Consider the following 15,565-nt stretch of genomic DNA (forward strand, 5'->3'; position numbering starts at 1 on the left):
AATCAAATCAAATCAAATCAAATCAAATCAAATCAAATCAAATCAAATCAAATAAATAAATAAATAAATAAATAAATAAATAAATAAATAAATAATTCCTAGAATGCTTGTATGCTCTGAACATGCAGAGCATCTTTCAAAGTCAATGTTGTGATGGTTAAATCAATATGTGATGGGGATGGGGAAGGTCTTTTTTATAAGTAGCAACATGTTAAACAGACCAGCTCTTGGGACAGTCCTAGTTCAGCTTGAGAACAGAACCTGATAGACTGATATCAGTCTATCCAATTAGACTAGGAAAGTGGTTGTCATAATAGCATATGCTACTTGCTTTAAGATTAAGTGTAAATTTCATAGTTAATAATAGACATTTTTTTCCTTCCAAAATCTTTCCCTTCCCTTTTTTTTGCTTTAATTTTGCCTGATGTGTACCAATGATTGAAAAACTTGCAGACCATTCCTTGATGGGATATAGCTGCATTTGATAAAGAGCTATCTGTTGAAAAGGTTGCTTTGATACAAGTGAAAATGGAAAATTTAAGAAGAAATAGCAGCATTATCCTGGAGTATTGATGCTTTTCATAAATGGAAGATTGGAGGACTTGTACTTCTTATCTTTGCTGTTGTTAAACGATGGCCATGCAATTACACAGCTTTCATTATACCATTTTTAAGATGCACATGCAATTTTATTCTATCAGATGTAATATTTGGTAGGTGAATCTCATTAGTTTCCTAACCTAAAACATATTGATGGGTAATATGGTATTTGGAAATTGCTAAAGTTGAATATGATGATTCAAGACCATCGCAGATAATTTAATGCTTGTTATCTTTAAGTCTCTTCCAAGTGAAAGGCTTAACTTTGAGGACCACAATAACTGTTTACAGAAATCACAGTTTTTATTGTGGTCTTTCTCAGCTCAACAAGAGCCAGTGCAATGAAAGATTGGGAAGATCTTCAAGGTTTTCTTTCAGCTGTGAATCTACTGGAGAATGACCCACTGTAGAAAGTAGAGAAGATTATCTTGATGAAGATATATAAATTCAAGGGGATAAAAGCATTTTCTATGTCTAGACTCTTCTGAATCTCTCTGAATACCAAAATCAGAGTTGTTTAATTATGCTAAATGAGTAGATTTGACTTTTCTTTGATCCTTCTTTCAACAACCATCTAAGGATATTCTCTTTCAATGCCATTTTTAGATATATTCAGGCTAGTTAATTTTGTTGAAATATTTTCAAGATATTTATTAGAATTCACTTGAATAATAACTTTTTCCATAATTTTGGTTACTCTGGATGAACAGGATGCTTTGAGGCTTTGCAGGAAAAAATAATTAAAAATATCCTCCATAAGAGGTGAATTGCAGCTAGGTAATTGCAAAGCCTTTTCTCATTAGAAATCCATTGTAATCATTGTAAGTGCTGCAGCTCAAATAGATATAAATGAATAATGAACATCCAGTACCTGTGATATAATCCTATCCTGTAATGAGACATTTCTTGAGTGAAGTCTCAATTACACCCATGCTCTTTTTGTGGCACCAACCTTTGGAGAGAATAAAGCATAAATTGTATGTCTAGGTGCCTATTGCAATGATAACCTACCTTAATAGCTGCAGAGGGGCAACCAGGCAAGACACAATGTATTTGATTTTTGCTGTATATGTGGGGGTGGCATTTCAGTGCCCTTCGTTCCCTAAAAGATAGGGCAAAATATTACAGTACATTAAATGATTATTATGAGTCTACCTGCCACTTGTAAACAGTCTGATAATGGTACCAGCTCAAGCAGAAGGCAGGGAACTCCAGTTTACAAATACCCTTCAGTGTTTGGTTATTGTTTATTTGTTTGTTTTTTTGCTTCTCAACCCAGGGGACTCTTTGAGAACTATACTGTTTCCCTTCATAAAATCTAGCTATGCAAATATTGAGACGCTTTGTACAAATGAATGGAGGCGTTATCTGGGTAGACTAACCCGAGATTGAAGGTTATGATAGAAAACCTTTTATAAGCAAAAGGCATTCAATATTATAAAATGAAGCATCTTTAGGAAAGTCTTTTTTCTTTAGGAAGATTTTTTTAGGAATCTTTAGGAAAAAAAATAAAGCATATCACTTCACAACCAAGATATTTCGTGAAGAATAAAATAGGCTGCATTAATTCAGATAACATGCATTTTAATTAAATAAATCACACACCCTTCAGACAATCTGTTCCAGTTACTGTCCTTAGTACAGTATTCTCCATGCAGCCACATTTCTACAGAGGGAAGCATTAAAAATTATGGTCTCCTGTCTGTAGGATGGAGTGGTAGATACCACATAATCATATCTAAACTACTTTGTTTTGATTCTTTGCCATGTGTCTAAACTCTATGGAGATTCTCAGTCATCCAGGTCATGGTTGTCCCAAAGGTGCTGTTTTTAAGAGGCAACTGTTTTATCACATAAAGGGACATTTTTACATGTGTTGCACAGCACAACATATGTGTTCAACGTTTATAGCATGTGCAAGCAATTCTACTTCATAATTTCCCTGATTTTTCCATATAAATTGAATGGTCAAACATATTTTTAAAAGTACAGATGCGTTTTCTAATTCTTCATAATTGACTTCCAATGCAAGCATGAAGCACTTAATTTAAATCAACATTTCTCTTTGTAGCTGATAGCATCTATCGTGTTCATCAGCTTTGGAGTGGTAGCAGCTTTTTGTTGTGCAATCGTTGATGGTGTGTTTGCAGCACGTCATATAGTAAGTATGTGTATTCTTTGCTTTTGTGTATTCTTCCTTCTTGATAACATTAAACTCCTTATGCAACCTGTGTAACCAATAACTTCCTTCATGCGGTGATGCAGATCTAGACATTTAGCTAATTAGACCTTCATAGAGGCTATTTATAAGAAATCTGCAGTTTTATCTTTCCTATTTAGGTTTACTTAAAAATAGTCACATTAAGCTGATTGGCGCTTACTCCCAAGCAGTGGCATCTAATTGATAGGACACTTGACTCCATTGCAACATTGATATATAAATATAAAGCAGGTTTTTTTTTCACGTGGACAAGTCGCAAGAATGTTAGTTTCCTGTTTTTCCTGTTTAGTTAGTTTGCCTGTTTTTCAAGTGGGTTGGATATATAAAAAATAGAGCTTTGATCACTCCCACCCCGCTGCCATCTTGACTTATTTATTTATTTTGCCATGTTCTGTGGATACCTCCAAGCCTAAAGCAAACAGTGAGGATCAGAACCTCAGTTCAAAAATAACCAATGGGACAGGTATGGGGAAATGAAAAGCAACTGATGAAAATCTTCTAAATGCCGTTTAAGAACACCTTCAAAGCAGGGGTGAAATCCAGCAGGTTCTGACAGGTTCTGGAGAACCAGTAGTGGAAATTTTGAATAGTTTGGAGAACCAGCAAATACCACCTCTGGTGGTTCCAGAGTGGGGTGGGAATGGAGATTTTGCAGTATCCTTCCCCTGCCACACCCACCAAGCCACACCCACAGAACCGGTAATAAAAAAAAATGGATTTCACCACTGCTTCAGGGTGAGTAATTTGGTGGCTTTGCATGAGGAGAAACAATGTGAGGAGTTTCTTAATGATTCATTAAAACAGAGCCGATGTCCACTGAGACTGAAGGGTAACTGGCCCAGTAAGGCAGACATAGATTTTTGATTCTGAATACTTAGGCCTGTGATGGCAAACCTATGGCACGTGTGCCACAGGTGGCACACGTAGCCATAGCAGTGGGCATGCCAGCTTAGCTCTGGCGCATATGCACGCGCCGGCCAGCTAATTTTCGGGCCTTCTGGGCCCACCAGAAGAAGGCAACAGGCTGTTTCCTGCCTCTGGAGGGCCTGAGGGGGGTGGGGAAGGCTGTTTGAGCCCTACCCAGATGCATAGAGAGGATCTGGAGCCAGGTGAGAAAAAAAAATGGGCCTACCAGGCCATTGCGTGCCAGGAGCAGAGGGAGGTTATGCGTGCATGTGCAGGGTGGGACGCATAGAATTATGGGTGTGGGAACATGTGCGTGCAAACCTCCCCCGCGCCCCCCCAATCCTGGCATGCGATGGCAAAAAGGTTAGCCATCACTGACTTAGGGTATCTCTTTAACTATTAATGGTGATTTTCAAATATTAAAGGCATCTGAAACGTACTTCCTTTGCTGATCCAACACAACAAACATGGTTCCTTGCTTTTGATTGTTTGCCATTCAGCCTCCACCCAATTCAATACTGTCCAGATAAATCACACCCATCTGCAACCATAGTTGTCTTGCTGGAATGCATTGCACTAGATGCCTCTCTCGGCAATCCTTGCTTGAATTTGTATAAGTTACCTGGTCTCCACGTGTAGCCTTGATAAGAGTTTAGGATTTATTTGCTTGACCAATGATATAAACCAGATTATACAATCAGTGGGAGCAAATGGAATCACCTCATTTGGAGTTGCTCTTCATACCATTAAAAAAAAAAAATCTCCATTAGGATCATGAATACCTTAGTGTGTCACTTTCCATGTTTGTCTTGAATTGTAATAGAAATGGATGCTTGAGATTCCAGAGAAACTCTGCTTAGATATTGTGCAGTTTAGAGATAAACAAAACAGAGCTATATACACTGCTCAAAAAAATAAAGGGAACACAAGTAGAAGACATCCGAGATCTGAATGAATGAAATAGCCTTATTAAATACTTTGTTCGTTACATACAGTAGTTTTGTGTTCCCTTTAGTTGTTTGAGCCGTGTATAAACTACTGTATGTAAAGAACAAAGTATTTAATAAGGCTATTTCATTCATTCAGATCTCGGATGTCTTCTGTTTGTGTTCCCTTTATTTTTTTGAGCAGTATATTTTCTGCCCCTATAGTTCCACTTGTATACCTTTATCAAAAGGAAACCTCATCACACATACCATGAAATGAATAGTTGGAGCTGGAAGGAAAAAGAGCTGCTTATACCATGGCAGAACACTGATTTTCTTACAGTAGACCTCCAGTTCCTTTGTTTAACACTAGAAAGAGGCATATGTGAGGCAAAATTATGTATATAATTTTGAAGGGGAGACATGGCTTTATATATATTTATAACTTCAGTAGAGAAGATTGGAAGTTGTTTTTTTAACTTTTTTCTGTTTTCTGTTTCCTTTTTTTTCCTTTTTATTGCTTTAACACTTTCTTTTCCTTTTTTCTGTATATTGGCTTGTATTTATCTTTTTAACTTTGTAAAAAAATTATTCAACAAAAAAATATTTTTAAAAATTCCCCTCAGAATGTCTGACCAAGAGGGATGGGCTTTTGAATGGAAGCTGACATTCTGCTGTGCCTCAGTGTTTAAGAAAAAAAATTCTGTGCAAAGAACTAAAGGAGAAAAATTATCCGTTCCTTAAAGAGAATTTTTTTGTTTTTTTGTTTTTCATCTTAGTCACTTATAGACAGTTTTTCTTTAATCCTTTATAGAATTTTTTTCTCCTCTTGTGGAGACTTTTCCATTAAGGACTAAGGGAGAAAAACCCTTCATCATTTTCAGAGAGTTTCCCCCCCTCTTTTAGTCCTGCAGATCCCATTCAAATCTTCACTAAACCCTAGGGGTCCACAGAACCCAATTTTTTAAAAAAGGTATATAATGGATTGCTAATGTCAAATGAACCATGAACGCCTTTAACCTTGGGGCCAGACATAACTTGGCACTTTACTGTGATTTCTTTAGCAAGAGCTGGAATGAAAAATGCCAGCACTCTCCACTTTTGCCAGTATATCCCTATTTTAAGCACAGAAAAATATATTTTCCTTGATTTTTTAAAAGAACATCAGGAATAATATAAATTTAGTATCTTTTCATCTCAGTGATAGCTGCTTTTGTTTTGTTTTGTTTTTTAAAGATGATGAATTAGAAGGAAATCCTTTTTACGGTCAAAGACGGCATAACTTGATAAATAAATAGCAGAAAGGAAATATCTGCATGTATCTTTGCCTATATCTATGTCTATACAATGATTTGTCCAGTTCAGAAGAAAAACACTCCACTTAAGAAAAGCACTTAAAAAATTAGAAATGGATGTAAAGGTGGCTTGGTTTAATGTATTCCTGTTTTATTTCAGAATTATAGTACTTGTAATTTGTTTTTATTCCCATCAAGCATCTGTGTATTTGAACCCACCGTTCACCTTTAAAAACAACTGAAATGCCTGAATCGGATGAAACAAATACAGCTGAAAGTAGCATGTAATGATGTTAGTGCAGATAAAAAGGAAAATTACAGGAACCTATTATACATGAATTATGTTGTTTTCACGTATATTGTTACATAGCAGCGACACTGGGCCTTACATGCTGCAAACAGATACCCTTGCAGAACAAACAAAACAAAACAATTTCTCTTCTGCACCCAGCATTGCCCTCCTTAAAAGAAAAGAGATAAAACTTTCAAGTGATACTTCTTCAATAATTAATAAATGTATAATTGGGTAGCCAATGAAATGGAGAACAGCTCACATAGAACTATACTATGCATTTATTATGCCGTTGGAAACATATATGGAAAACTTCACTGCTGCTGTGAGAGAGGCAGAATAGAAGGTAAAGGTAATATGAACTTCCAAAGAAATTAAAGAGGGTAAACTAAGCCAGGAGGGAAGGCATTTAATAGCTTGAATGAATGAGAATTTGAGTAGAGAATATTGTATTGCAATATTTAAACAGTCAGTTATTTTATAAATGAATGAATAGCACAGAAGTGTTTCATTGTAAATTTTATACTAGAACAAATATGCATAAATAGGCTTCAGCTGGTAAAAAATACAGCCGCGCGGGTTGTGATGGGAGAATCCCGATACTCCCATGTTACACCCCTCCTGCGCGGCTTGCATTGGTTACCGGTTGCCCTCCGGGTGAGATTCAAGGTACTGGTGATAACCTATAAAGCCCTACATGGCTTAGGCCCAGGATATTTGGCGGATCACCTACAGCCAGCAACGATATCCCATCGCCCGGTCCGCGCCCATAGAGAGTACCTGCTCAGGGTGCCGTCGGCTAGACAGTGCCGGCCAGTGGCCCCCAGGGGTAGAGCCTTCTCGGTGGGTGCGCCCACCCTCTGGAATCAACTTCCCTTGGAGCTCCGATTAGCGCCTGACCTTCGCACCTTCCGTCGTGAATTAAAAACTTGGCTTTTTAAATCGCTTGACCTGGTCTGATGGGGGGTTTTAAGAGTTAAATTGTAAATTTTTTAGATTTTAGATTTTATTTTGTATTGTGGTTTGTGTTTTTATTATTGTGAGCCGCCCTGAGTCCATTGGGAGATAGGGCGGCATATAAATCGAATAAAATAAAAAATAAAATAAATAAATGTTTAATAAATAAAAAAGGCAAGGAGTAAACCAGGTGGGATGCTGGTTTAATTTCTTCATTATAGGTTTTTACTCAAACAGGGTCAAGGAATAAGAGATATAAGGATATAATTCTTTCCAAAACCTAAAGGCTTATGTGCGCCGGCTGATCCCTCCATTACCAAAACAGACCAATAACCACTTCTGGAAAGCATAAAGGGACATTCCTTTAATCCCCAACCCATCATCAGAGTTACCTCAGGGTATACATTTCTGCTCCACTTCCCAAATACGCCTTTCCACGTTATGTCATGTTCCTGTCCATTTGTTGCAAGTGAACCCCAGCAGTTGCCTACTTTACAAGCACAGAAATACACCTTCAAACTGATTCAATGCTTCGTATAGTCCTTTATATCTTTCAGAGTTACCCTTCCCACGGAATAGCACAAAGATTGTAACTCTTACTTTGTAAATGGAAGGTTGCTCATTTGGAGGAACTTGGTAAGAGAAAAAAAAATCACTGGGAAAAATAGGAAGCTCAGGAAAAGGAAAAAAAAAGTTTCTGACATATCTTGGACCAGAAACCTTCTGTATACATGATAAATATAATAGCTGAGTTATTATAGATTTCACAATAAGAAGTGATATTTAAAAAAACTGCATGTACACGTATGTTGATGCTTTAATTTTATATGTATAAATTCAGTTTAACTTTGTCTATAAAGATATGCATGAGTATATTCCAGAGGTGATATTCAGCAGGTTCTGACTAGTTCTGAAGAACCAGTAGCGGAAATTTTGTGTAGTTTGGAGAACCAGTAAATACCACCTCTGACTGGCCCTGCCCCCATCTATTCTCTGCCTTCCGAGTCCCAGCTGATTGGGAGGAAATGGGAATTTTGCAGTAACCTTCCCCTGGAGTGGGGAGGGAATGGAGATTTTACAGTATCCTTCCCCTGCCATGCCCACCAAGCCATGTCCACCAAGCCATACCACGCCCACCAAGCCACGCCCACAGAACCAGTAGTAAAAAAATTTGAATCCCACCACTGGTATATTCATATACACATGCATATTGTATATCTGGTAAGATTCCTCCACAACTGTCACCCAACAGGAAGTAAGGTGGCTACTTTATAAAACAGAAAAATGGGAAAACCCAGCAGTCCCAAAGTGAGGTCTGTAGTTGAACTGAATAGTTTGCAAGCCATTGCCACAATGTTTCAGTCTGAACAGGATTTTCTTAAGCTGGTTTAATAATAGGTTGGCATAAGCATAACACGGGAGCAGTTTCAAGTGCTGACATGTCCTAGGGCTGCCAAGGCCTGTTTGTTGAAGAAGGCCCCATTGAGTCTGTAACAATTTAGTTTTGCTTTTATGTAAAAAATATGAATGGGTGGGTGGAAATCAAAAGGAAGACTGAAAAAGTTGTGATTGGGCAAGACATGAGAAGTAAAAAGCAAAATCAGCTCCAATGTAAAACAGGCCAGGAAAGAGACTCCAGAGAAGTGTAAAACTACTGTGGTCCTCAGTTAACAGTGGTAACAGTGGTAACAGAGGCCAAGAATTCCGTTGCTTAGCAACAGTCATAAAGTACAATGTCACGTCATTGTGCTTGTGAGCAGTTCTGGCACTTCTAATTGCAATTGTTAGGCTGTCGTTGGGTGCAGAGCAGTGGTGGGTTTCAATTTTTTTTTACTGTAGTTACTACTACAGTTTTCTGGGTGTGGCTTGGTGGGGGTGGCAGGGGAAGGTTACTGCAAAATCCCCATTTCGTCCCGATCAGCTGGGATTCGGGAAGCAGAGAATAGAAGTGGCGGAGCCAGTCAAAGGTAGTACTTACTGGTTCTCCAGAACTGGTCAGAACCTGCTGAAACCCACCTCTGATACAGAGTCACATGATCACCCCCTTACAACATCCTACTGGCTTCCCCATTAAAACAGTTTGTCAGAAGTCAGCAGCAGAGATCACAAATGGCAATCACATGACTGCAAGAGGCTGCAATGTAATTGTGGACTGCTTGTCTGAATTGCAGTCATGTGACTGCAAGGATGCGGAGGCAACCCCCAACTTCAAAGATCAGCAGTATGGATTCTTGCTTGGCACTGTCAAACAGTCTCTAAAGAAATGGTTGTTAACTGAAGACTACTTGTACTTTTATTGGGATGGATTATTGAAACAGAATTTTGCGACAGAATCTTTACTCCTCCTATCTTACACTCCTGTGAAATGAAGGAAGTATCTATCTGAAGTATTTTCTCCTCCCCTCAGATTGTGTTGGGCTTGACTCTTTGTCTCCTCACTCTGGAAATGAATTTGGCTTAGTTCCCTCAAGGTCATCTTCTTTACTTTCTACGGGTATTCATATAAATTAAATTTGGTTAGATCTTTTGCAGTTATCCCTGCCTTCTGTTTCTTCTGCCTTCTACTTCATATTCCTTTTGTGTAAAGATGCGTATCCCCAAAAGAATCAATAGGTAGGTATGCAGTTATAGGCCTCCACCATTCATTAATGATCTCAAATAAGGACGTACAACCTCTCTATTTCTGCTACTGCAGAAAAAACAATGTGATCTGCTGAATCAGGGGTTAGTAGCTGAGGTTATCATATTTCAACATAAAAAAAAAATCATTGGAGAGGCGTCCGTTTAGGTAAGGCACCGCAATCCACACAAAGTTTACTTACTGTTGCTTGCCCACTGCAGTGGACTTGGGAAGGGTTCATTAGTTGTTGTAGTTGCTTCCCCCAGGCCTGAATCAGTATTCTGCATCCAAGGATTTGGCCCCTGACAAACCATGGTTTGTGGGACAGCAACACTGTTTTTGCAAGTTGGGCAAGCATTTGCAGAATGAAATCTCTGCTAGGAAACCACTGTTTTGCATTCTTATTGATCAGTCTGTAAAACCTAAATTAATTTTTACGGTATGAAATTTACATTTCTACAAGCAAAATTACTGTTTGTACTCTGATACTATTTTTGGCATTAACCAGTGACAACAGTACTGATCTCTCAATCTTTTTCTCTCTCTTAATAGAACACACCACACAATGCCCCAAATTAAGAAAAAGCAGTACTTAAACACCCAAACCTCAGATTATACTGCATTTTCAGGGCCTCACGTGAAGCTGTACCCCACTTTCAATGTTTGCTTTCATTCACACATTATTAGGGCAATATATTTTTATAGAAACTATGGAGGTCAATGACCACCGCCATTTTCTTTTGAATAATATATGCTTTTATTTCATCCCCAAATACCTGCAATGAGGTCTCTAAATCTAGGCATCTAGGCATGATATTTCTTTCACATTGTACAGCTGAGACAAAAAGATTAATCTGACCCTATTTATAATTTCACATACAACATTCATCAGCGATTAGGGCTGGTCATCTGTCTCAACTACCTCTTGCTTGTTACTTGGGTACAAGATAAAACTGACAGACAGTTTGGTTAGAAAAGAAGGAAAGCCTGAGCCTTGGTAGTACAGTGGTTTAATGCACCCTGTTATTAACACACTGCCTGCAATTACTGCAAGTTCGAATCTTACCAGGCTCAAGGTTGACTTAGCCTTCCATCCTTTCTAAGGTAGGTTAAATGAGGACCCAGTTTGTGGGGGCAATAAGCTGACTTTGTACAAATATACAAAAGTATGAAGGCTATTGCTTAACGCACTGTAAGCCGCCCTGAGTCTCCGGAGAAGGGCGGCATATAAATCAAATTAAAAAAAAAAAAAAACCATACCGACACATTTTTAAAAAAATAAAATAAAATGCATAGTCTGGTACACAGAATAACAGAGTTGGAAGGGACCTTGGAGGTCTTCTAGTCCAACCCCCTGCTCAGGCAGAAAACTCTAAACCAGGGGTCTCAAACTTGTGGCATTGTCATCACATGACATATCGCGACTTGCTTTTCCCAGCAAGAGCTTCTATCCCTTTCCCTTCCTGAGCAGATGCTGAGATGAGTGGGTCTCTCATCACTCACTAACATGGACCATGAAGCTACAGTGTGAACTGTTCTGAACCAATGCAGCACTGTTTAATGCAGATCCCATTAATTACTGATTGCAACCAACGGACCAAAGAAATTGTAGTGTGGCTATCTTAGAGAGGGAATAGTGGCTAGGACTCTTGATACTGTTTGTTGAATCAGCAAGCAGGAATGATGAGATGCACACTTTATACAGGTAGTCCTTGACTTACAGAAGTTCGTTTAGTGGCCATTCGAAGTTACAACAGCACTGAAAGTAGTGACATGACCATTTTTCATACTTACAACCATTGCAGCATCCCCATGGTCACATGATTTACATTTGGATGTTTGACAGTTGACTCATATTTATGACAGTTGAAGGGTTCCAGAGTCATGTGAGCATCTTTTGTGACCTTCTGACAAGCAAAGTCAATATGAAAGCCAGTTTCACTTACCAACGGTGTTACTAATTTAACTGTTGCAATATTTTCAGGATCAGACTCAATAAAGATAATAGAAGTTATAGATTTAAATATATCTCTCTTTAATCATAATAGGCATTCTATATTCGCTGAATATTCAAGATAGAAGCAAGGAAAATGGGGAGGATGGCTCCTTTTATATACAAGGGGTGGAGCCAGGAATGGGAGTGGTAAATTATGAATACATTAAAGTCCAAAGAATAAGTTAACCCCTGATGTTCCATATATACATTATTTACACATTAGAGAATAAGGCATTTACATCTGACAAATCCCCCTCTAAATGCCGGTTCGTTATACAACACCAGTTACATTCAGATTCAGGACAATATAATACATATAATTTAGAAGTTAAATATTTGTGTTGTTTAGAAGGTAAGGGTTTTGTTAATATGTCAGCTAATTGTTCAGAAGTATCACAATGTATTGCTTTGATGAATCCGTCTTGAGATAGTTGTCTCACGTGCTTAAATTTTATATCAATATGCCTGGACCTTTGTCCAATTGCATCGGATCTAGATATTTCAATGGCCGCTTTATTGTCTTCATGCATAATAAATGGTAAAGTAGGTTTCTTCCAAACATCTGTGATCAAATCATTGAACCATACAAGGTTATTTGCAGCTTTAGACAAGCAAACATATTCCGCTTCTGTGGTAGAAGTGGCTACCAGTTCTTGTTTACCAGTATACCAGTAAACTGGACAATCGTTCAATAGAAAAACATAACCAGAGGTACTCTTTCTGCATGATGTATCACCAGCCCAATCTGCATCAGCATAACAAGTAATTTTTGGTTCTTTGTCATTATTGGGTTCCAATATTAAACAAAAATCTAATGTACTTTTTAGATATCTTAAAATTCTTTTGACAGCTTCCCAATGATACAAGGTTGGTTTGCTAACATATCTTGACAATAAATTGAGAGGTAATGCAATATCTGGCCTAGTCCAATTAGATATATAAAGGAGTGAACCTATAACTGATCTGTAAAATGTGTTGTCTTTAAACTCAGGGGAAGATTCATCATTGTTTCTAAGAAAATCAGTTTGCATAGGTGTGTCACATGTTTTGGCATTATTTAAGTTACATTTGTTTAGGAGTTCAATGATTTTATCTTTCTGAGTAAGTTTGAATCCCCTTTTTGTTTTGTTAATTTGTACACCAAGGTATTTATTCACTCTACCTAGTGATTTCAATGAGAAGTGTTCGTTTAACTTATTTACAAAGATTTCCCTGCTCTCTTTATGCTTTCCAATATATAAAATATCATCCACATAAATTAATACAAATTCAATATGATCATTACTCTTTTTTACAAAGAAACAGTTATCAGCAGTGGTGGCGTTGAAATCCATGGTCTTTAGTACTTTTACCAAACAATCGTACCATCTTTTGCCAGATTGCTTCAATCCGTACAGACTCTTATTTAATAACCAAATTTCGTTCTTATTAGTGTATTGACTGTGTGGTGCTCTCACATATATTTCCTTATCTAATTTCGCATGTAAGTATGCAGTCTGTATGTCATATTGAAACACGTCTAGATTGAGTGCAGATGCTACTACAAGAGCTGTTTTGACACTCTCTGTTCTCACTGTGGGTGAATATGTGTCAGTATAGTCTTCTGGATATTTTTGTGCATAACCTTGTGCAACTAGTCTGGCCTTGTATAAGTTATTACCTCCTTCTAAATTCTTAATTTTATAAATCCATCTGGTACCTATAATTGTTTTATCCTTAGGTGCGATCGCAGGTGTGAATACATTTAATCCTTGTAAACTTTTCATTTCTTTTTCCATAGCTAGTTCCCATTTTTCTCTTTCTTCACGGGGAAGTTTCAATACTTCCTCATATGTATTAGGTGTTATTTGTTCTCCATCCATATGCATAATATAATCTTTGTATTTATTTGGTATTTGGTTTCTATTATTTCTAATATTTCTTTCAGGTTTGCTATGGTTGTCATGCAAATATCTGGCTTCCTTTTTTGTTAATGTGTCTGTCTTTATTTTATGCTGACTATTTGTCCAAGTTTTGGTTTTGTTCTTACTTTTGTTAATATTTTGATTTTCTGTTGTTCCTTCCTCGTAAGATATATTATCTTTGCTTTTATTAGGAAAAATTTCATTAAGGTGCAACTTAGACCAATTGGCCTGCTCATGAAACACAGCTGTTCTGGATACTATAAATTTGTTATTATTATCGATGAATCTGTACCCTTTGGTTCCAGTTTCGTATCCCATGAATCTTAATCTCCTGGATACGTTTTCTCCCTTTCTCCTCAATTGTTTAGGTATGTGCACGTCTGCAGTAACTCCAAATATGTGCATGTGTGCTAATTTAGGTTTTCTATTGTACATCACCTCATATGGTGTCTTATTCACAATACTGGACCATGTTCTATTTTGAGTGTAATTTGAATAATGTAAGGCTTCTGACCAAAATTGTTTGCCTAAACCAGCATCCTCTAATGTGCATCTAATCATGGTTTGTAGTGTGGAGTTCTTTCTCTCTGCAATTCCATTTTGAAATGCAGAAAATGGATTGGACGTGAAATGTAGCATCCCTCTGTCCTTTAACCATTGGGAGAATTCTTTAGACATGAATTCACATCCCCTATCTGTCATAATTTGTTTTATTCTGATATTATGTTGTGTTTCTATGCGTTTGTAGAATTCCTTAAATTTCTGAAAGGTTTCATCCTTGTGCTTTAATGTGTAAACAAAACCATAGCGACTGTAATCATCCACTATTGTTAGGAAGTAACGTTTTCTATAGGTAATTGATGGAGTTAATGGACCAACTAAGTCCATATGTACCAAATCAAAAATATTGTTAGTTGATCTGTTAGATTTTTTTGGTCTGGGACTGGTTTTTAGTTTGGTGGATTTACATACTGAGCATTCTAAATAATTTTCACAATTTTTTATTTTTACACCTTCTGCGTGTTCAGTCATTTTTTGTACTACAGGAAAGCTTGCATGTCCTAACTTCCTATGTAAGATGTGAGCACACTCATCATGAATTGGTTTACCTATTTTTGGTTTCTTCTCATTGTGTGTATTTTTGTTATCATGAGTTATTTTACATTCATCATTGTCACTGTTACTGACATTTTCATCATCTGCTTCAATACAATCTTCCATATTTGAATCAATGTTATGTAACCATCTTTCTTTGGTTATCAGATAGGGTAGACCCCCTTTTATCATCACAGTGCCTACATTTGTTTTGTTCTTTTCTATAGTTGCTTTCCCCTTTGAGAAAACTATATTGATGTCAGATTCTCTGCTTAGTTTTATAGCACTTAGTATGTTGTGAGGTATTTCTGGGATTAATAATACCCCCTCTATTTTCCCTAAACCAGGCAAGGTCACATTTCCTCTGCCTAATACTTGAACCTTTTCTTGATTAGCTACCTTTATCACAAACTTATCTTCTGTAAATGAAGATAATATACTTTTGTTGTTAGTGGTGTGATTTGTTGCACCAGAATCAATAAGCCAATTATTGTTCTCATCTTGTTGTGTTTTGGTGCTGTCTTGTTTATTTAGCCCATTTAGTGACCCAGATTTTCTCTCTTTTGAATTTTCTCTACCCCCTCTACTTTCTCTGTAGTTTGGTGGACTTCTATATTTGTGTCTATCTGTGGAGGATTGTCTGTAATTGTATTTGCTCCTATATTCTGGCCTATGTCTCTCCCTTGGGACTTTGGGACAGTCTCTTCTACTGTGTTCCCTGGATCCACAATTGTGGCATCTAAAGGCCTCATT

The 15,565-nt window shown here is 37.3% G+C and overlaps 1 protein-coding gene across 1 annotated transcript in view; it reads left to right on the plus strand.

Annotated features, from left to right (window-relative positions):
• TMEM255B (transmembrane protein 255B) overlaps nucleotides 1-15,565 on the plus strand; it is a 55,525-nt gene that overhangs the window by 15,624 nt on the left and 24,336 nt on the right. Inside the window, exon 4 of the mRNA XM_070943402.1 lies at nucleotides 2,672-2,761. Coding sequence (XP_070799503.1) covers nucleotides 2,672-2,761 — 90 coding nt within the window. The remainder of the gene's footprint in view (nucleotides 1-2,671; nucleotides 2,762-15,565) is intronic.

This window comes from Pituophis catenifer, unplaced genomic scaffold (assembly GCF_029215685.1).
Source record: "Pituophis catenifer annectens isolate HBS135680 unplaced genomic scaffold, rPitCat1.0.hap2 SCAF_4, whole genome shotgun sequence".
Lineage (NCBI taxonomy): Eukaryota > Metazoa > Chordata > Lepidosauria > Squamata > Colubridae > Pituophis > Pituophis catenifer.